Here is a 23,120-nt window from a genome sequence, read left to right on the forward strand (position 1 = left end):
GGAGGAGATGTCATATTATGATTCCTTCCTCTCTTGGATGGATCCAAATGATGCGGTTTTATATGTAGGGATTGTGGAGAAGAATCGAGGGTTTCAGTTTCTTGTCGGGTTGAATGACGAGTTTGAGTATGCTCGTGTTATCTTCATTTCCTACTCTTGAGGATGCACACTCTTATGTGTTGTCAGATGAGAGCCGTCGGACTCATCCATTAGGTGTTGCTTCTGTTGATCATTCTGTTATGGTAGTTTGGGTTCCCAACCTTTCAGGAACTGTACCATCCCAGTCAATTCAGAGCTATACCACCAGTCCTCCTCCGGGACGACAACGTGGACAGTGTGACCATTGCGGAAAAATTGGTCACATCAGATCTCGTTGTGATGCTCTACATGGACGTCCACCGTAACAGAAACAATAGCTTGATCCTCTGCACATTCAGTTACATAACCAGTCTCGTTGTCAAATCCTGACAACTCTGCCTCTACATCTTCTGCCACTCAAGCTGATTTGGACAAGTTCAAACAATTCTTCAACCAAATGGTTGCATCATCTCATTTAACCTCTACTTATGCCCACTCGGGTATTATTACGTCTGCACATAGCGTATCTACATCTTCGACACCATGGATCATTGATTCTGGTGCTTCAGACAATACGACTAGTATGCCCTCATTCTTCTAATCTTATAGCATATGCTCTAACCATCGCAAGGTACGCCTTGCGGATGGTTCTCCATCTTCCATTACTTGGAAGGGTCACGTATCAGTTACTCCTTCATTAACTTTGTCAGATACACTTCATGTTCCACAGTTGACTACAAATCTTATTTCTGTTAGTAGCGTTACCAAACAATTAAATTGTAGTGTAACGTTTTTTCCCTCTCATTGTATTTTTCAGGATCTGGTGTCGAAACGGATGATTGGTAGTGGGCGTGAAGTGGACAATCTATACCTGCTAGATGTTCTTTTGTCACCTTAAGCACATTCAACTTCATTTTCTAATTTTGTTTCATATAATAAAGCCCAGCTTATGTGTTGGCACATGCGTTTAGGACATATTTCTTTCGGTTATTTAAAACATTTTCCTTCCTTATTTTGTAACGTGGCAGTGTCAGATTTATCCTGTGAGACATGTTATGTGGCTAAACATGTTCGTTCCAATTATCCTGCTAGTAGTAATAAATCTGCTTTAAGACTTTTTGATCTTGTTCATAAAGATGTGTGGGGTCTTTTGCCTAATTACTTCTAGTCCTGGATTTCGATATTTCGTGTTGTTTATTGATGATCATAGTCGTGTTACATGGGTTTATCTTATGAAAACAAAAAATGAGGTTGACACCATTTTTAAAAATTTCATGACAATGGTTCAGACTGAATATGGTCGTACCATTAAAAAAATTTAGATTTGACCAGGGTACGGAGTACATTTATGGGGAGGTACAACGGTTATGTACAGAATTTGGGATTGAGCATCAGATGGCTAATGTTAAAACTCCTCGATAGAATGGCCGTTCTGAGAGAAAGAATTGCCACATCCTTGACTTAGCCAGAGCAATCTGCATTGGCATGAATGTTCCTCAGTCATTTTAGGGAGATGCAGTTCTTACAGCTATTTACATCATTAATATGACTCCTAGGTTTGCAGCCCCACTCTCAATCTTACATCCTAATTCATCTCTTTTTTTGATTCCTTTGCAAGTCTTCAGGTGATTGTGCTTTGTTCAGCAGTTGGGGCAGACTCGTACAAAGCTTGACCCCAAGGCTTTGAAGTGTATGTTTTTGGGCTATTCTCACTCTCAAAAAGGTTATAGGTGTTGCCATCGTCCCAGTTGTCCGCGGTTTATATCCATGGATGTTTCTTTGAGCATACACCACACTATAGTGTTTCAGTTGGTTCTCAAGGTGAATGGTTCCCATTGAATATAATGGATGATCACCTTCTTCCGTCTTCAACTCCTCTACCGTTACCTGTTTCGTCTTCTATGATTCCTCCTTGTGATACCCCTCCAGCAGGGGAATTGTTTATTTTCCACAGGTTTATAGTTGGAGACAACAGTTCTACTCCCACAATCGACTGCCCTGTTCCTTCGGCACCAGCTCCACCTTCTCAAGCTATTGTTTTGCTTGATGATCGCCCCATTGCTCTTCGAAAGGGTAAACGTTCTTGTACATACCCTATTTCTAAGTTTGTTTCTGATTGTGCTCTCTCACCCTCCTATCGGAGTTTACTTGTTTCTGTTGCCTCGATTCCTCTTCCTTCTAGTGTTTTAGATGCACTAGCACAACCTTAATGGTGTGATGCTTTGACAGAAGAACTATAAGCACTTGAGAAAAATCAGACTTGGGACATTTTTCCGCTTTCTATTGGATGAAAGGCTGTGGGTTGTCGTTGGATGTTTACAGTTAAGCGTAATCCAGATGGGTCAGTTGCTCATTACAAGGCTGGTTGGTTGCCAAGGGTTATGCTCAGAGTTATGGCATAGATTAACAGGAGACTTTTGCCCCTGTTGCCAAGATGAATACCATTCGTATATCATTTTCCGTTGCTACGATTCGATCTTGGTCTCTATTTCAGTTAGATGTCAAGAATGCCTTTCTCAATGGTGATTTGCAGGAGGAGGTGTACATGATTCCTCTTCTGGGATTTTGTTCTCCTTCTCATTCTAGTATGGTCTGTCGTCTTCGTCATTCTCTGTATGGCCTCAAGCAGTCTCCTTGAGGTTGGTCTGATCTCTTTGGCACTGCCATGCTCAAGTTTGGTTTCCATCAAAGTGCAGCTAATCAAACCTTGTTTTTACGTCATTCAGGCGGTAAGACAGTTGCTCTCATTGTGTATGTTGATGATATTGTTCTTACTGGAGATGATATTACTGGAATTGCTGAGGTTAAGAGCTATCTTGGCCGTCAGTTTGAGATTAAGGATCTTAGTCCCCTACGGTACTTCTTGGGAATTGAGGTGGCTCGCTCCAAGGCCGACATTTTCATCTCTCAACGCAAGTATGTTCTTGACTTGCTTTCTGCTTTTTGTCAGCTTGGCACTCGTCTGCTGGTACTCTGATTGAGCAGAATCATCGGTTGGCTGATTCTGAGGGGGAGTTGTTGTGAGATGTTGGTTAGTATCAACGACATGTGGGGAAACTCATCTATTTATCCATGACTCGACCAGACATTGCTTATGCCGTGAGTGTCGTGAGTCAATTCATGCAGTCTCCTCGTACCCCATACCTTGATGCAGCTATTTGGATCCTTCGCTACTTAAAAGGGTGTCCGGGCCGTGGTATTTTGTTTGCCAATCATGGTTACTTAAGTAATGAGGCTTGTACATATGCTGATTATGCAGGATCAGTTTCAGATAGGAGGTCAACTTTGGGTTATTGTACCACTATTGATGGTAACTTGGTTACGCAGTAAGAAGCAGGATGTTGTCTCTCGATCTAGTGTAGAGGCAAAGTATGGGGCTATGGCTCTTGGGGTATGTGAGTTGCTATGGCTGAAAACTTTGGTGACAGACTTGTGCCTTCCAGTGTCGCTTCCATTCTCACTCTACTGCGACAAGAAGTCTGCCATTAGCATAGCAGCAACTTCCGTTCAGCATGATAGTACTAAGCATATAGAGGTGGACCGTCACTTCATTTGAAAGAAGATCATCATTAGTCAAATTTGCACTCCATTTGTCACTAGCTCTCAGCAGCTTGCAGACATTCTTACAAAGGGCGTCAACAAGATTGTGTTTGAGAATGCATTGTCTAAGTTGGGTGTTTTAGATATCCACGCACCAACTTAAGGGGAGTGTTAGCATATATGATAGCCACGATTTATGGAATGACTTACCATAATAGTAGAGATTTGATTATGCATATGTTAGCATATATGATAGCCACGATTTATGGAATGACTTATCATATTAGCAGAGATTTGATTATACTATAGAATATGCTTTAAAATATGCTGTGATTTGATTTATATTTGATTTAGTTTCCTTTCTTGTAATATGAGCATGTGCTCTTTTTATCTATAAATACTAGAGCTATGAATGAGTGATTAATCTCATTTAAGCCTTTTCACAATTATCTCCTTTTTATATTTCTACAATTATATATGCACAATGACTTTATTGCTATTGTCAATGTTACTTGAGTTATTTCATTGTGCTTTGCATGCGCAGTACCAAAAAGGTTTTGTTGGACAACGGTCTCACTGTTCAAGTAAGTTATTGTTGGAATATTCTTATTAATATATTCCTTGTTGGAATATTCTTATTAATATATTCCTTTTTTGCTACTATAATTGTTAATTCTTTCACTTTCATAACTATTTATTTTTCTTAGAGCCTTATATTTATATTATTGATGTAGGCATTTCAAATTTTGTTGTCATATTACCTATCAAATTTTGGCAGCCAAATTCGAAACTGAAAATTATTTTGTATACCAACATTGTGACAAAATAAAAAATGGCATTAGCATAATATTTGATACAAATGATTTGCATGAATTAAAAAGGTTTGAAGCACCATTTTCTGGACTATGGTATACCTTTTGTTAATATTTGCAGGTGCCCATGAAATTTGACCATTACAAGACTGTATTAGTCAGACCCCATTTTACATTTTGTATACAGTTACAATTAGATTCCCTTCAAGAAGAAAATGTTGAAAATTCAACATAAAACTGAAAAAATGGCAATAATACTTGCTCGGCAATATGAAGGTATAATACAAATTTGGTTAAAATTACAACGAAATTTGGTGAAATTTGATTTTGTTTCTTGAAAAGATGACAAAAACGAACAACTTCTACACTGGAACAATTTAGAGAAAAATAAATTGTTTAGCACAAAAGAGAAATTGTCAAAAATCGAAATTCTTGGAGTAGAACTGAAAATTTTCATTTACCTAAAATAAAAAATACTTTTCCAGTATAAGATCATAAATTAATGAGGACTAGGAAAGAAAACATTCAGCTTGGTAGTTGTGGCATAACAGTATAACAACAATGGTATTTTTGTAGATCTTCCATGATACTTACGATGTGGGGCATTTGGTTATTGGGATTGATTTCCATGAAAGTTTCAGAGGTCTGTTGCTGGCAGTGTGGTGGGTGGAATAAGAATTGTGGCTGACTTGAGTCGGAAAATGGTGACAGAAATGGGGTTGAGCGAAAATTGTAATTGCGGTCATGGGGTTTGGTAGATTCTGATGACTGTTGGGATTGTGGTCATAACCAGAGGAGATAAAAATAGATTAGACAAGTAGGAATATGTAGAAGAGAAAGGAGAAGAAAAGAGAGTTGGGATACACGATGTTTGCTGTAGTCAATGGTGGTCCTGATGGATGATTGAGGTATAGATAGAGGGTCAGCTAGAACAGAGGTGGATATGGGAGACTTTGAAGAGGATAGAATGTGGGTTATTTATATTTTAAGCCCTTATTTTTTTCAAATGATAGGTTAACCTACGTCACTGATAAAAAGTATTGTTAACCTAAAAAATATGTATTCTCCACGTTTCAGATCTAAAACTTTTTAAAGCTATGCTGGTGGAAGTAATTTTCTTTAATACATATATTTAGGTGTAAGTTTCTTGGGGTTGCCCCTGGGTGTCCCTTCGAGGTGTGTGGGAAGTTGGGATCCAGTTGTGGATTGATTCGAGAAGAGATTGGCGGGATGGAAGAAGCAATACCTCTCCAAGGGGGGTAGGGTCACTCTGATCAAGAGTACCCTTTCATGCCTTCCCACGTATTTCATCTCTATTTTCCAGATTCCTTCTTCTGTGGCTGAGAGAATCGAAAGATTGTAGCGTAATTTTCTTGTTGGGGGGGGGGGGGGGGGGGGGAGAGAGTTCAAGTATCATTTGGTTTGTTGGGAGCAAGTGTGTTGTCCAATTCGGAGTGGTGGTTTAGGGATTAAGAAGTTGTTGCCTTTCAGCAAGGCTCTCCTTGGGAAATGGCTTTGGAGGTTTGGGGTCAGAGGCGTTGGCTTTGGAGGAGGGTTATTGCAACCAAATTTGGGGAGAGCAGTGGAGGGTGGAGTTCTCTTGAGGTGCGTGGTCTTAGAGGGGTGGGGGTTTGGACTCTCATTCGGAAGGGGTGGGATGATTTCAGCAAACATGTTCGTTTTCGGATTCGTGATGGTAAGAGGATTGATTTTGGGAGTTCAAGTATCATTTTGGGGGGGGGGGGGGGGGAGTTCAAGTATCATTTGGTTTGTTGGGAGCAAGTGTGTTGTCCAATTCGGAGTGGTGGTTTAGGGATTAAGAAGTTGTTGCCTTTCAGCAAGGCTCTCCTTGGGAAATGGCTTTGGAGGTTTAGGGTCAGAGGCGTTGGCTTTGGAGGAGGGTTATTGCAACCAAATTTGGGGAGAACAGTGGAGGGTGGAGTTCTCTTGAGGTGCGTGGTCCTAGAGGGGTGGGGGTTTGGACTCTCATTCGGAAGGGGTGGGATGATTTCAGCAAACATGTTCGTTTTCGGATTCGTGATGGTAGGAGGATTGATTTTGGGAGGATGCTTGGTGTGGAGAGTGTCCTCTTGCTCTTGCTTTCCCTCGGCTCTACAGGATTGTTTCTCATAGGCAGGCCAAGGTGGTTGACTGTTATCATCTTGATAACGGGAGACTGACTTGGGATGTTTAGTTTAGGAGGACTGGGAAATTGAGGACGTCACTCGCTTTTTGGAGTTATTGTATCGACAGGCGATTACTGCTAGGGATTCGAATTGTTGGCATTGGAATCCTAACTCTCAGGGTCGTTTCGAGGTTCGGTCCTTTTTCAAATGTCTTTCAGTTAGCTCTGTAGGTCCTTTCCCTTGGAAGTGTATTTGGCGTTCTAAGGCCCCTCTCAAGGTTTCCTTTTTTGCTTGGACCTTTGTCGTGGGTAGGATTCTAACCCAAGATAATTGAGGAGACGGAATTAGGTGGTTGTGAATCGTCGTTATTTGTGTAGGAGCGATGAAGAGACTGTCGATCATTTTCTGTTGCATTGCAGCATGGCTAGGAACTGTTGGGATTTAATGCTTGGGTTGTTTGGGATCCCTTGGGTCTTGCCTTGTTCCTCTAGAGGGTTGATTGAGGCTTGGAGAGGTTTTTCAGTAGGGGCTCTCATTCAAGACGCTTGGAGGGCTATGCCTCTTTGTATTTGGTGGTGCATTCGGCTCGAGAGAAATCGGCGTTATTTCGACGGGATGGAGAAGCCTATTTCTATGCTTAAGTTCTCTATTATTTTCACTCTTTTTTGTTGGGTTTTAGGGAGAGATTATAGATCTGTAGAGGAGATTATTATTTTTTTTGGCCTCTTTGAAGGCTTAAGGCACTGGTCTTTTGTTTTGTTCTTGGGTTTCGCTCCCCTTCTGAGCGCTTTCTTTATAAATTTTTACTTATCAAAAAAAAAAAAAAAGAAAAAAAGAAGAAGAAGAGAGTGTAATGAAAACCAATTATTTAGTACACATACGAACCAAGGTTTTCATTGGAGGATATCTGAGCAGAAAATTTATGGGCCATCATTTAGGGCAATTTTGAAATTAATGGCTGTCGGGTGTGAGAATGCAAGTTTGAATATGAGGTGTTACACCTAGATCCCGAGTTCTGAAAATCCAATGCCCATCTGGGCATTTAGGTTGTGATCCATAAATAACTTAAAAACCTTTAATTAGTCAATCACAGTGGCTATCTGGGCATTTAGGTTGTGATCCATAAATAACTTAAAAACCTTTAATTAGTCAATCACACTGGCTAGCATTCTTGGGGAAAAAAAAACACCAATTACGAGTTCTTTTATGAAGTTATTTTTTTAATCATCATTTTATCAAAGTTTCAAGTGGTATTTACGAAATTACGATTGTATATCTATATCTATACTACTATTAAAAGTCTATAGATTTTCTATTTTTTATGTACACTTTAGTACCTTTTCAAATTAAAATAAATATTAATAATTTTTTCTTTTTAAATTACATAACGGTTCCCTCACAGTTACCTATTTAAAATAAATCATCTCTCAAAGACATTGCTTATCCCAAAAGTCATGTGGACAAAAACAGAAAAAAGTCTATTCTTGACTAATGACAAATGTCATTGAGTTTCCAAGAGTCACATTCTTTCGCTGCATACCAAGTCCGTCCAAGAAACAGCTAATAATGTCCATCGATTAGTTGCCAAAGAACACTCATTCCAAAAGTCATCGACTTTCCAATAGCCGCATTCTTTCTGTGTAACCATATTTACCCAATTCATTAGGAATTTAAAAACAATTAAAAAAAAAGAAAATAAAATAAAAGTTATTGGTTTTCAAAGTCTCTTTAAAACTACTATGGCCATTCTTAATCATTAGGTATATATATATATTTTTTTCTGCTTTCTCTTTCTAATATAGATAGATCTATTCTACTTTGGAATTGTTTTCTTATTTACTTCATAGATAAATTATTGTGAACTTCTAAGGGTTGTTTTTCTCTTTATGCAACTGATTATGCATTGCACGTGAATTTTACTAGTAAATCTATATCTTCTTAATCAAAATTTCTATTACATCAAATTGCTCACTAGTCAATATTCACAAGGTATTCTCCAAACGTTTAAAATTATTTCACTGAATTTAAGCATGATTTCAACAAAGTGTCTTTAGTGTGCATAAACTTGAAATGTGTGACATGTTAACTTCTTGTTCATAATAAAGCAAGTCTAGCCAATTCGATAATCTTTTGTTGAAGCAACTTTTATTTATTTATTTATGATAAGTAAATAATATGTATTAGAAAGCGTTTAAAAGGGGAACACATCCCCAGGAACTACACAACGGTTGAAGCCAAGAAAGGCCCTAAGAACCCAAGGAGCCCAAGTTTGCTTTCAATACTGTTGGGATTTGCGTCTCAAATTCCTATTCTAATTATGTTTTTATTTTAGAGTTGTCTATTTGGTAATTTCTTGTTCGGTATGGCCTCTAAGAAATTCTAATCCTTGTCCAACAAGGAATTGAGTTTCGTTAACTCTATAACTATACATAGGTTTTGTGTTGAGATTTGTGAGATTGAGATAGATGTAGTCTCACGAGGGAGTTGATGGGAGAGGTAGTATGCGGGTTGGTTGAGTAGGAAAAACACCGAGGGTCATTGGAGTTGAGACAGGCTCGTGGAGTGGTACGTGGTGAAAATACATTTTCTTGGTGTTGGTGCTATATTGTTGCAATATCGTTACGAATCATAGTGGAATTTCTTCTCATCTATGGACGTAGGCCGGTTTTGGCTGAACCATGCATATCTTGTGTTTGTATGTGATTGCTTTGTTGGCTGTCTTTGAATCTTTCTTATTCACGGGCTTCCGCTGCTCCCAACAAATTGGTATCAGAGCCAAAGGTGAAGGTGATCCAGAAACACAAGAAGTCTCAACATGTGCTGCAACGGGCTTCGGTTGCAGGTGGAGTCAATTAGTTTGGTTACATGGCATAGAGCTCGAATAGTCAAGGTGGAGCCTTGGAGGTTTGGCTGATCGAGCAACGTATAATGTGGACAATCAGAGACTTGTAGGAGCATCGTCAAGATTGAAGCTGCAAAAGAATTCTTGATCAACGCCATGGGAAGCGATGATTGTATGGATGGAATTTGCGCCAAGGTGGAGATTGTTGGAAATTGTGTCTCAAATTTCTATTCTAATTTGGATTCTATTTTAAAGTTATATTCTATTAGGTAATTTCTTATTTGGCAAGTCTTAGCCTCTAAGGAATTGTAATATTTGTCCAACAAGGAATTATGTTTGTAACTCTATAAATAGGTACATATGTTGTGGGTTAAGACTTATGAGATTGAGAGAGATGTAGTCTCGTGAGGGATTTGATGGGTAGAGGTAGTATACGGGTTGGTAGAGTACAAAAAACACCAGTGACGCTGTTAGCAAGGAAATAGGTTCGTGGAATGGTGGTAGTGGTACTCTATTGTTGTAATACCTTTACGAATCACAGTGGAATCTTTTCTCATCTATGGACGTAGGCCGGTTTTGGCCGAACCATGTATATCTTGTGTTTGTGTGATTGCTTTGTTGGCTTTTATTGGATCCTCATTGTTTGCGTGCTTCCACTGCCCAACAAATACCAATCCTTTATGTTCGTCAGTTATACAAATCAATCAATAACATTTCATTTGTCATTCATAAATGTTTGTGAGATGGTGCATTACAATACTTTAAAGTGCACTTTAAGTGTTTCAATCTTAAATTTTTTGTCACCCCATGTGCCTCACGGTGACATTACAGTTGCACTTTAGAGGCGTTGTTGAACTTTCACTTAATCGACATTCCGTAGCACGTGGCATTCCACCAATATGTCTTGTTTTATGAAAATTTCATTTTCAATTCGCATAAAAAGAGTGTAGTTTTCAAATATTTCTTCAAGATTCAATTTCAAATTTAATGTTTATAATTGACTCTTTTTTTTTTATGAGTAAAAATTTCGATACCTTTTTAAATGTTTATAATTGACTTAACTTTTCATATTATTCAACAAAGTGGCTGCTCTCGAGATTTGTCACTTGACAACCCAAACATTTTACCACTTGACCAGGTTATGGCCTTGCATCTCATATAGTACATTAATTACAATTTGCAAATCTAACATAGAAGTGATATATTTAATATAAAGCATTATGAATATAGTGCATATGTAAGGTGTGTTCAGATGATAAACAAGTTAAGTATAGCATGTGAATCACAATACAACATCAATTAGGCCTTATCAGCAGCTTTACAATGAAGAACTAGGGTGTTGGTAGGTCAAAACCAAAGTTGACCAAAGTTCTGTCCAAAAACCAACTTCAACAGCCTTGATTCATCAAAATAAACTTGCTAGCATGTAGATGAAACATTGTATAGCAAGATATTATCAATCTATATATGAATCACAAGACTAAACCAGAAAACAACTTGGATCACATGTTTGTGATACAAAAATCATTTGCAGCATAGTAAACCTGAAGAACAAGTGCTCTGCAAATGTAAATAGCCAAATTATACATGTGTCAACCTCGACTTAGCACCACAACAACCTCAGGCTCAAATTGAATCTTCAAACTAGCCCTTGCACTTGCAAAACTTGACAGCAAATGACCTCCATGATGAAACACAGCAACAAGGATCAATTTAGTGACATTTTTATGAAAATTTGAGGTTCAGATCATCATTTAGCACCTTAGAAATGTTAGTTCATATGAAGCTCTCGAGAAAGGTTAAATATAGGTTACTATTAGGGTTTTACAAGAGGCTCAATTCTGCAGTAATGCTATATCAGCATATATATACTCAAGCTCACTATATAAGTCCTACTATAAGAAGGATATACACATGACACCTGTAACCAATCATTGGTTAGAGAATATTATGACATTCTCCATGTGAATAGACCATAATGCCCTTGCCAACTCAGTTGTTTTGTCCTCTAGTATACCAGAAATTACAGCTTACAGTATCAAGGCTGTAATAACATTCTTATCCAAGACTTGGTGATTAAGAAATGCAATGTACTGTATACGCTCTCACTCTAGGACCACAGCACCGTGTCACACACCTGAGCTTCAAGTAGAAAGACCAAAATGCCCTTGTAACAGCCACTTGTCATTCTCAGCATCAAACTGTTGCTGAGACCGTGTAATTCACAATGCAGGATAGTTCACAGCTATTCAATGCAATGCAACTATCTGAATAAACGTATAAATATATAATACAACTGTGAAATGACCATAGTACCCTTGAAAATCCTTGTAGCTAATTTTCATATGCTGAACCTTAATAAACACACAGAATAGGCCTTAACAAGCTGAATAGCTGCAATGTATTATCTTAAACCATTGTGAAATTTTTTCACAAGATGGTAAAAGACTATACTATCCCTGAGAGATGATATAAGCCACTGTGCACAACAATGGTGATGATACAAGCCCTTGACAACTATGAAAAACCAAGTTTTAACATTAAAGAGGCAAACCCAAATTGGTACTAGGACTAACATTAACCCAAAACTTGGAGCTTGCTTGAGATACTGAATAATTCGAAGAAAAACATTCCAATGTGGTACTCTAGGAGCTCCCATGAACTAACTTACGAAACTAACTGCATATGAAATGTCAAGTTGGGTGATAGTGAGATACATTAATTTCCCAACTAGATGTTTATATCTTCCATGGTCGTTAAATAGATCCCCCTCAGCAGACAAGAGTTTTATATTTGGATCCATAGGAGCATCAAAAGGACGACCACCTAACATACTTGTTTCTTCTAATAAGTCCAACACATATATCCCTAGAGATAAACTTATACCTTCCTTGGATCTAGCAACCTCAATACCCAAGAAATATTTTAGTTTATCCAAGTCTTTGGTGTGGAACCAATTTTGCATAAACAACTTTAACTTAGCAATGCCGTTAGAATCAGCACCTGTGATAACAATATCATCTACATACACGACAAGAAATATAAAACCATCTCTAGTGTGCTGGTGAAATACAGAATGATCTGTCTGACATCTGTTAAGACCAAAGACAAGTGCTGCCTCGGAGAATTTCCTAAACCAAGCTCTTGGAGATTGTTTCAATCCATACAGAGCCTTCTTAAGACGACATAAAGCATGATGAGACTCCCCTGAGCAACAAAACCAAGTGGTTGCTCTATATAAACTTCTTCAAGTAAGTCACCATGCAAGAAGGAATTTTTCACATCTAATTGAAACAACGGCCAGTTACAATTGGCGGCAATGGAAATAAGGACTCAGATAGAAGAAATCTTTGCAACAGGGAAAAGATCTCATCATAATCAATACTATAAAGTCTGGGTGTACCCCTTTGCAACACGACGAGCCTTCAAACGCTATATAGACCTATCATGAAGGTATTTGATAGTGTAGACCCACTTACAACCAATCAGTTTGGAATCAGGAGGTAAGAGAACAAGGTCCCATGTCCCATTATGATGAAGAGCATCCATGTCATCTACCATGGCTTTGCGCCAATCTGGATTAGAAAGAGCGCATCTTGCACAGTCTTGGGAACAATAGTGGAAAACAATTTGGATAAAAAACAGGAAAAGGTGGGCAAAACATAATTATATGAGACAAAGTTAGAGATGGGATGTGCAGTGACACAAGAACGAGTACCTTTACGCAAGGCAATAGGAAGATCATTAGTAGGAGGAGGAGCCTCAATAGAAGTAGACAATTGGGGGGATGCTTCTTGTGGTCGTCTACTATACACTTGAAGTGTCAGTGGTGGGACAGACTCAGGTGAAGTAGACACAATAGGCAACAGAAGCAACAAATTAGAATTTAAAGATGAACCATGTGAAGAGAAGTACGGGGTGTCCTAAAAAAAGGTGACGTTCACACACAAAAACACTACAAGTGCTAGGATCCCAACATTTATAACCCTTTTGAATTTGAGAGTAACCAATAAAGACACATTTAATGGCGCGAGGAGACAATTTATCAGTGGCAAGATGTAATATATGAGCGAAGCGCACACAACGAAAAACACGAGGAGTTAATGCAAATAACGTACGAGTATGAAAAACAATAGAATAAGGGCATTTCCAGTTAAGAATGGAGATGGCATAAGATTAATTAAGTAGCAAGCAGTTAGAACAACACTCCCCAAAATGCTTTTGGAAGATGCATATAGATCATTAAAGTCCGAGTGATTTCAATTAAATGTCTATTTTTCCTTTCGGCGACTCCATTTTGTTGAGGAGTATACAAGAAGTTTGATGCAAAATACCACGAGAGTCACAAAATGTAGAAATAGCACATTTGACATGTTCCATAGCATTATCAGATTGTAAAGTTTGTATAACATAGCCAAATTGGACCTCAATATCTTTAAAAAATAATTGAAATCTGGAAAAAGTTCATATCGGTTTTTCATTAAAAACATCCATGTCATTCTCGAATGGTCATCGACAAAGGTAACAAAATATGAAAAACCAGAATTATTGACACGACAAGCAGTCTAAAGTTGACACCGACTCCAGAAAAGGTAAAGCAGACTTCAAGTACCTCAATGAGGGATGACCTAACCTATAATGCCACTAGTGTACAAAAACATGTGAATGGAGAGCCACAACACTAGTAGACGATTGGTAATCCACGTAATAGAGGCCATTATGTAATGACCCAAACCCGAGGATCCGGATCGCTACTCGGGTCCTTTCCCGAACCCGAGGTCACATAAGGGTACTATGGTCATATCTCATTAATATAGTGATTCTAGAGTCCTTAAGGGTAAAATAGTCATTTGGCATGGTCATATATGGCTTGGGGCTCAAAAAGGGTAAAATTGTCATTTACTAGGGTAATTCAATGATTAGGAACATGTCCAGTGGTAAATATGTAATTAAACTGAAGTTTGAGGTCAAAATGCAATTACAGGACCCATCTGTGCGCACGCTTTAGTCATCCTATTGTTTAGATCAACATTCCAGTGAAGACAACAAGCTGCAGGGGGCCATCTTGTGCGCACACACGAGGGAATTGTGCACATAATTGCCCATTTGTGCGCACACATAAGATGATCTGTGTGCACACTTCAAAGGATCTGTGTGCACAGTTGGGAGCTCTGGCCAAAAACGCCCACTGCCAGTCCATCTAACCGTCTAGATGGGGGCATCTAACCAGTTAGATGGTCCCCAGATCTGATCTAACGGTTTAGATCGTGCCCAAAGTCCATGTGATCGTTTAGATCACTTCTTGAGCCTATTCCAATGCAATCTCATGGCAACCGACATGAAAAGAAACCCCATAGACATCATTTAACATACAACGATTGCATTGAATCATCAAAATAACATCATTCATTCATCATTGATCATTAAATCCTTATTTAAATATTCATACATCCTTGAAATGATAGATGCATATCCAAAAGAATAAGATTACCATTCAAGGCCTCCGTGGCCACAAATACAACGACTTCTCTTAAAGCTGACAAAAGAATTAAGGTCATTACATGTTATCAATATCCAAAAGAATGCCTTTACAAAAGATACAAAAAGATAGCAAAATAAACGTCAAGTTACGTCTAAGCATGTGGGGGCTCATCATCTACCACATCCTTGCCATTTCCTAAAAATATTAAATATAGGGTGAGCACAACGGCTCAATAGAGTTGGCCTAAAATACACGTCTTGTAATTATGTGAATCACACCCAAAACATAGAATAACAAGAGAGAGGGATCATATAATGGGGGAAATCAATCATTCATCATAATCCAAATTCCATGCCTTTCAAACATGGAAATGGAATGCCATGAAATGCACTCTCTCCATTTCTGAAACCCTTTCCGTCACAACACAACCCACACCGAAAATGTTAACACAACCCAACTAGGCGTCATGAAGGGAATTGACCAGCTATCCCTGACCCAGGGCGTCTCCCTAGCATCTTTTGGGGCGTAGGTAGTTCAACTACACATGTCCAAATTGTCTCATGCCCCCTTTCAGATTGGCTAACCCCGGCGGCGTCTCCACGGTGTCTGTTTTCACAAAACCATTTTTCAAAACCTTTCGGCCCTGCTTGGATTGAAGTTCAAAGAATAGTTTTGAAAAACAGTTTTTAGAGAATGAAAACTGAAAATAGTTTTCAGATTTTCGAGTTTGAAATTCTACTTGGTTAGAAAAAGTCCAAAACAGTTTTCGGAAACCAAAAACTAAAAAAATTGTTTAATTGTCTAAAAATAATTTTTCGAACTTAAGAAGGTAAATTGATTCGGACTAATGCCTTCTCTCTGCATCTTAGTAAAGACATCCAATGCCATTTTAGATAACCCAATTCGAGTAAAACCAGAAATAAGAATCGTCTAAGACCGAACATCTCTACTAGGAATTTCATCAAACACCTTTTGTGCATGACCCAAGTTCTGGGATTTTACATACAGACTCAAAACATAGTTCCCCACTTGCAACTGTTGGATTAAACCGTTTTTTATAACTTTGGCATGAATGGTCTATACTGTCAATTCACTAGTCGAAGAAGTTAACAAATTGGGTTTTGGGTATTCAATTCGATAGGATGCTGAAGAGTAATTCAAGTGAGATTGGAATTGTTGAATTTCAAGTAAAGAGGTACCTACGATGTTTCTAGTGAGAGAAACTAGTGAGAGAAAGTGTGGACATCTCAAATTTACATTATTGGAAAAGCAAGTGGTGCCCAGATAGCTCCATCCCATAGATAAATTGAACACTGATCTCTATTGTCAATTCATTAGCTCTGTTATCACAACCATTTTTTTTCCATAGATAAATTGAACAACAAAGGAATCACAAGCTCCAAACAATCAATAATGTCCTCCAACTAGACCTGCAATGGGCAAAGCCTCTTACGATTCACAATTTGAGCCAGATTTAGCATTCATTTATACCTAAACCCAATTGATATTCCAACTCCATTTCTATCTGAACCCAAGTGGAATTCGAGCTTTGAAGAATCAGTAATGTCTTTCTGGAGCTTGATGATCAAGTAAATTGGAAGAGAAAAAGGTAGGTGTAGCAATCGTTGTTCTGCAATATAACAATTTTAATTGCAAACTTGGCCTAAATTGGAATCGGACAATTTCTAAAATTTCCTAAATTACTGTCGCACAATTCCTGCAATTTTACTTCTAATTCATCACATCGGTACTTCGAATTCATACCAATGACTCTGAATTTTCCCTGACCTCGTGTCAATCATCTTGGTAGTGTCGCAACCCTTCGCATCGCAACCTCAGACATCAGCTCCCAACTTCAGAAGGAACTGAAAAAAGAAAGGACTTGCGAAGTTCAGCCCGTATCCAACCACCCTCGTCTACTGCGTCACATCTGCCTTGAGTCAATCGTTCTACCCGATCTGCATAAAAGAGAAGAATCCGGCCACAACCAATGAAAAACCCATGAATTCGAAGAATCCATGATCCTTAAACCCAAATCGGGAGAACTTGATGATCTAAAGATTGGGCTCCATTCCCTGAAGGCGAATCCGAAGCCTGAGAGAAAAACTCACCAACATGGGACGAAAGACGGCAAAGCGCTAGAGTTTTACAGTAGAGATAGAAAGAACGAAGAAGGTATGGTTTAGGTTTAGAGAGAGAACGTACAGTTTGGGCTTAGTGAGAGAAGCTTTTAAACGACAACCCTTTAGCGTCTTTTTTTTTTAAGCGACCTTCCCATCTCCGTGTTTTCATTCTTTCTGATAACTCCCAAAACAACTTTGAGTTGTTTTCAAAAAACCCATACTCCCTTATCTCAGTTTTCTAAAAACAGGCACAAAGCAGTGCAAAAATGGGTTTTCTGAATTTTTGACACTCTAAAAACAGAAAACTGTTTTGAGAGTGTCAATCCAAGCAGGGCCTCAAAATCAACTTTTATAAATCGTTGGAAACCATTTAAAACATACTTTCCTACCCATGAACCCAACCAATATCCATGATATGCATGCTATGTATCAAGTAATCAACATTTCTCAAGAACCTGACCTCTAACAACATTCCAATCCTGAATAGAGATCGAAAGGCCATTCACACAATAAACCTGAGAAAATAAAGTCTCCCACAGAAACCTGCTATTTATAGTCAATATAGGTAACCCATACATTTTAGTGAGTTGAATCCTTGTAAAAGTATGTTTTAAGGGAGTTCCAAAAAACACAGGTTCAATTGAGTTTTCGGTCAAAGCTCTTAGGAGTTACTTTGATCAATTGGTCAATTCTTTAAACTTCGAAAAGTCATTTCGCAAAATTGCATTTAAAATAAAACTGGGACCAAAGATCAATCTAGGTCAATTAATGTCCAAGGTAGTTTTGCTTGTGCTCTAGATATGTGATTGAGGGTGCAGAGTTTTCACTGTGTTTTTTGCAATTCTATATCTGCCTTGTCTTCAACGATTGTAGTCAAATGACTCAAGACACATTGACACATTACAACCAAAGTTTTGATTTGGAAATTGCCAACACGACTCATATACCTAACATTATCAAAAGAAGCATAGCTTGGCAAATGTTTTTAATGTTGCTGAAACTACTGTTATCACTTACTCTTTCATTGTTGCCTTGCCTCTGTTGTTGTTGCTCCTGTTGATGCTTAAGCTCCACCTGATTTCCATCTCCAGAAAATCATCCTCTAAGTTCTGTTCGGTAAGGAAAGCTGGATGCAGATTTGTTGATCTTGTCTGAAGTCGTATCTTTTTCCTGTAATCTAGATTGAAAAACAGGGTTTTGTGAGAGGAGGCTCTCAGAAACGTATAGCAGAATTTTCATGTATGCTATAGAGCTATGTAAATGCCAGATTGTAAAGCTCTTAAGGTTTTCATTTATGTAGGAATCTTCATTTAGTTACAACCAGGAAAAAGAGTCCAGATCTTTTTTGGTATTACCTAAAATTGTGCCTAGTTGCTGGTCTGCATGATTCAGTTCTTACTACAATACAGAACACTGTCTATTTCACCTGCCATATTTTGTCGTGTTGCCTTATGTTTCAGTTCCATTCCTGCTACAAATGTATGAAATTGTAATAATTTCTTATCTACAAAATTTTCCCAGGTACCACCTTTCATATTAGCCGGTGAAGAAATAGTTATTAATACTTTGGACAACACTTACATGACCAGGTGATTTTTTTATGTGTCTATAGTCTTTTAGCATTGGTATTTTTGATTTTACATCATTTCTATTAATTCTTCCATGGTCATTTTATTTATAGCCTTCATATTATGTAAATATTCCTGAATGCATTTAATTTCATGAGAAGTTTCTTGTTTTCAAAACTAGTATGTTACGTTTGGTGTGCATGAATGAAATGGAATGCAAGTGGGAATGGAATGAGAATGAGAATGGAATGGAATGGTCATTCTCATTCTATTGTTTGATTGTAAATATGAAATGTATAGGAATGAAATGATAATAACCATTCTAGTGTTTGGTTGGACCAATTTAAAATTTAGAATGGAATAAATTTCTAATTGAATTCTCCAAAATATCCCTCTTACTAACAAATAAATTAAATTAAATTAACAAAATGATATTCTCTAATAATTTTTTAAAAATAAATGATGGTAGTGGCGGTGGTGGATGGTGGAAAGCGGGTAGTAGTGTAAGTGGTGGTGTTGGAAGGCGGCGGTGGTGGCAATGGTGGAAATTGGTGACAACAGTGGTGGTGGAAGGTGGCAGTGGTGTTGGTGGAAGGCGGTGGCAGTAGTGTAGTGGTTGTGGTGGAAGGCGGTGGCAGTAGTTTAGTGGTTGTGGTGGAAGGAGATAGTGGTATGACTATGGTGGTGGTGGAAGGTAGTGGAAGTGGCGGCGGTGGTAGTGGTGGTGGAAGGTGGTGACGATGGTGGTGGTGGTGGAAGGAGGCGGCGGTGTGGTAGTGGTGGCAGTGCTGGTGAAAGTGGTGGCGGTGGCGGTGGTGGAAGGTGGTGATGGAAGGTGATAGAAGGCGGCGACGGTGGTGGAAGGTGATGGCGGCGACGTTGGTGGTTGTGGAAGGCGGTGGCTCTGGCGGTGGTGGTGAAAGGTGGCGGTGGCGGTAGTGGTGTAGGGCTGTGCAGTGGCGGTGGTGGCAGCGGTGAAAGGCGATGGCAGCGGTGGTGGTGGAAGGTGGTGAAAGGCAATGGCAGTGGTGGTTGAAGGTGGTGGCGATAGCGGGGGTGAAAGGAAGCGGCGGTGGTTGCGGTAAATGGTGGCGGTACCGGTGGTAAAAGGCGGTGAGGGTGGTGGAGAGTGGTGGGCGATGGTGAAAGTCAGTGGTGGTGGAAGGCAGTGGTAGTGGTGGTGGTGGTGAAAGACAAAGATGATTGTGGTGGAAGGTAATGGTGGTTTTTGGACTTGGAATATGAGGGTGTTTTGGGAATTTGATTTTTTAAAATAAATTACTTGGGAATGGAATGACCATTCCATAGGTTTAGTTGTGGAATGGATTTTCATTCCAATGGAATGATCATTCGCACTTTAAGTTGCATACCAAACAAAGAAATGGTTGGAATGGACATTCCATTCCATTCCATTCCTGCACACTAAACGTAGCAGTAGCGGTTGGGGAATATATGTACCTGTCCATATTTGCATCCCTGCTTACGTTTCTGCCTTTCAGTCTTCAAATATTTTTTTTTTCCTATCATCGTTTATAGGAGGGGCTGGTTACTGAATATGTGGTTGGCTTGGATTCACCACATATTAAATTACATTTTTGAGGATTTGGTACATAATTTAATTTAATTAATTAATTTATAAAAATTAATATTCCGGACAAAAAATTGAAAGAGATGTAGAATATGAAACAAATCTCAATCAATTTATAACTCGTATGAGTGTTGTGTGCAACACCAATAATTTGTCACTTATATAGATGTGCCATTCATACGATAATTGACTTTATTAGTGATATAAAATATTTTTGTGGAAGTCAAAAGATGTGCTTGAAGCAAGATTTGTCTGTTTTCACCTGTAACAGATAATTGAGGTGCCATAGTATGGTTAATTTTTTTATTTTTATTTTTTGTATAGTATACATATTGTTTTAACTAGAGAGAGAAGTCATTATTGCGGTGGCATTGTCATAATATTGGCTTTTAAATTATATAAAGTGTAGAATTGAGATAAATGAATAATATATATTTGTCATATCCTTTTTTGTGGCCACATTCTTCGTTTTCATTTTTCTGTTTAATTTTGTCATAGGCCTGGAACTGTTGTTGCTCACTGTTGCTAATAATATTCACATTCCTTTTCTCAGGGCATAGGAGTAATTTTATACCCTGCCCCAGATTGAGACAGTTACGCGCCGTACTTGACCAGAGTTTTGCAGTTCTCTCTAATGGAATCACTACCTATACCCACTATTGTTTGTTTGTGCAAATGATTTGGAAGCTTACTATTATACATTTATAGGTTGAGATATATGAGTAATTTTTATACACTATCGTAATAGAATAATGAGGAGAGAAAAATCTCATTTTAGCAAGAAATTGCTGTTTCACTAGAAGTGATTAGCTCAAGTTGGTGGAAAAGCGTGGAAGATAGGCATGACAATTGTCTTTTCTAGTCATGTTTCTACATTTGTGGATGCCATACTGAATGAAATGACCGTTTTTTGGACTGGGTTTTATTGAGCATTGCATATTGTGTGCGCGCGCTATTGTTAACCATCAAGTGGATGACCTCACTGACACAGGGAGAAATTGGCAGCTTAAGGTAAAATGGAGGTCTATGTTGACCCTTAAAAATCATCGTTAACCTTTATAGGTCTGGTTTACATCTGTAATAGGGACATGATTGATTTGTAACTATAGAAACAGTTTTTTGATTACTGTTATCAGAAAGCTGAAAATAGAAAACAGTTAAAAAAGTCTGGTTAGTTCAGTTTTTTGAAAATTCAATTATAAAAATGTGTGTTTTCAGAGAATTATAAAAGATTGTTCTTGAGAACAGTTTTCTGAGTTCTTGAGAACTGTTTTCTAAGTTATAAACTAAACAAGCTTAAGTTCTTTAAGTCCATAATTTTTAAAGTTTCTGCTGTAATAGAATATAATGAGGAGAGAAAATTTTTATTTTACCAAGAAGTGTTTAGCTTAAGTTGGAGGAAAAACGTGAAAGAGAGGCGTCACAATGGTCCTTTTCTAGTCATGTTTCTATATTTGTGGATGCCATTCTGAATGGGGCTGAATCACTTGTAGTGAGGCTCCCTTGCAATTTCTTGCTGTAACTTTTAAGTGGTTCATATTTGGCCACGTCATTCTTCAGCTAACGGACACTAAGGCCGTGTTTGGCTAATTACACTGCTATTTATAAGTAATATTTTACTACCATTTACAAGTAAAATCACATAGTTTAAAAAGTAATGTCAAATATAAACATAATTCAATTCAACATACTATTTATGTTATTATTTGAAATTAAAAGTGGTGATATTTTTTTTTACAAATGGTGATGTTACTTTTTAGACTCTGTGATGTTATTTATAAATAGTGTTGAAATGTAAAAATAGTTTAAAAAGTAATATCACCACCATTTATAAGTAACATCACAGAAGTCTAAAAGTAATATCACATAGTCTAAAAAGTAACATCACCACGTTTTGAGGGTGAAAGATACTTATAAATGGTGGTGATGTTACTTTTTAAACTATGTGATATTACTTTTAAATTTCTGTGACGTTACTTAAAAATGGTGGTGAAATGTTACTTATAAATAGTGGTGCAATTGCCAAACACAGTGTTAGTGTCTATTAAGTGGAGTGAAATGTGGCTAAACTAAGGCCACTTACTGCTCACTGTAGGAAACAGCATGGGAATTGCACAGCAGGTGATTTGCGCCCGAATGAATGAAGCAACCCTTTTTTGGACTGGGTTTTATTTAGTCTTGCATATTGTGTGCGCGGGCTATTGTTAATCATCAAATCATCGATAACCATTACAATTAGACAAGGATTCTCTCTAGCGCTGGACCTTTCTTGCACAGAATTCAGTAGTTGAGATTGCATCATCACTAGTGAGTCTCCTTTATCAATTCGTTCTCACCTATTGGATTCTGTGCCGGAGTGGTCCAATGTGGGAGTGGTGTCAAACCGTACATGAGAAGAGCAAATTCCACAAAAACCTATTTGAACTATTATTATTATTATTTTTTCCCCTTAAAAATTTCTCACCTCTTTAGATAAACCTAACCCATTGAACCGATCTTTTGAATTAAAAAAAAAAAAAAAAAAAAAATCACCTTTACTATTGGATCATCATTAGGAAACTAACTGTAGTATGCTATGTGAATAGTATGCCATATGTAAAATGTATGGCCTAAAAGATCTTTCGGTTTACACCATTTTTTTTTTTCTCAAGCAATGTTTCAATCCTTCGGTTTACACCATTTTTCTTTTTTATCATGTTGGGTCTGTTGGGAAACGTGCTAGTTTTAAAAACTTTTCGAGGGATTTAAATTCATAGATCTTGATTCATCACATAGAGACAAGTTTTATGCAAAATAAAATAAAATATGATGTATTATTCAACTAAAAGATTGAATACTTACATCAAGGTTTGAGTAAACCTCAGATCTCTCCTCTAAAGTGAATGTTCTCACTTATTGTAGATCCCTTTTGCTAGATGCATTCTCCTTGGATCTCCATCTTCTTGGTAATTGTTTTGCCTT

The 23,120-nt window shown here is 38.0% G+C and overlaps 1 protein-coding gene across 7 annotated transcripts in view; it reads left to right on the top strand.

The window, feature by feature from the left end:
• The window catches only part of LOC132306138 (uncharacterized), a 43,228-nt gene extending 22,153 nt beyond the window's left edge, over nt 1–21,075 (top strand). For 3 of the 7 annotated variants that reach the window (XM_059803383.1, XM_059803384.1, XM_059803386.1), the window contains 3 exons: nt 4,163–4,202; nt 18,525–18,592; nt 20,713–21,075. In XM_059803383.1, coding sequence (XP_059659366.1) covers nt 4,163–4,202; nt 18,525–18,592; nt 20,713–20,719 — 115 coding nt within the window. In that variant the 3' untranslated portion in view covers nt 20,720–21,075. Of the gene's footprint in view, nt 1–895; nt 1,165–4,162; nt 4,203–18,524; nt 18,597–20,712 lie in introns of those variants that run through there. The other 4 variants (XM_059803388.1, XM_059803389.1, XM_059803387.1 and 1 more) reach the window with 4 other exon arrangements.
• The last annotated feature ends 2,045 nt before the right edge of the window (nt 21,076–23,120 follow it).

Source organism: Cornus florida, unplaced genomic scaffold (assembly GCF_030987335.1).
Source record: "Cornus florida cultivar Cherokee Brave unplaced genomic scaffold, ASM3098733v1 CherokeeBrave_3.0.0_Hap2_Chr05, whole genome shotgun sequence".
NCBI classification, from domain to species: Eukaryota; Viridiplantae; Streptophyta; class Magnoliopsida; order Cornales; family Cornaceae; genus Cornus; species Cornus florida.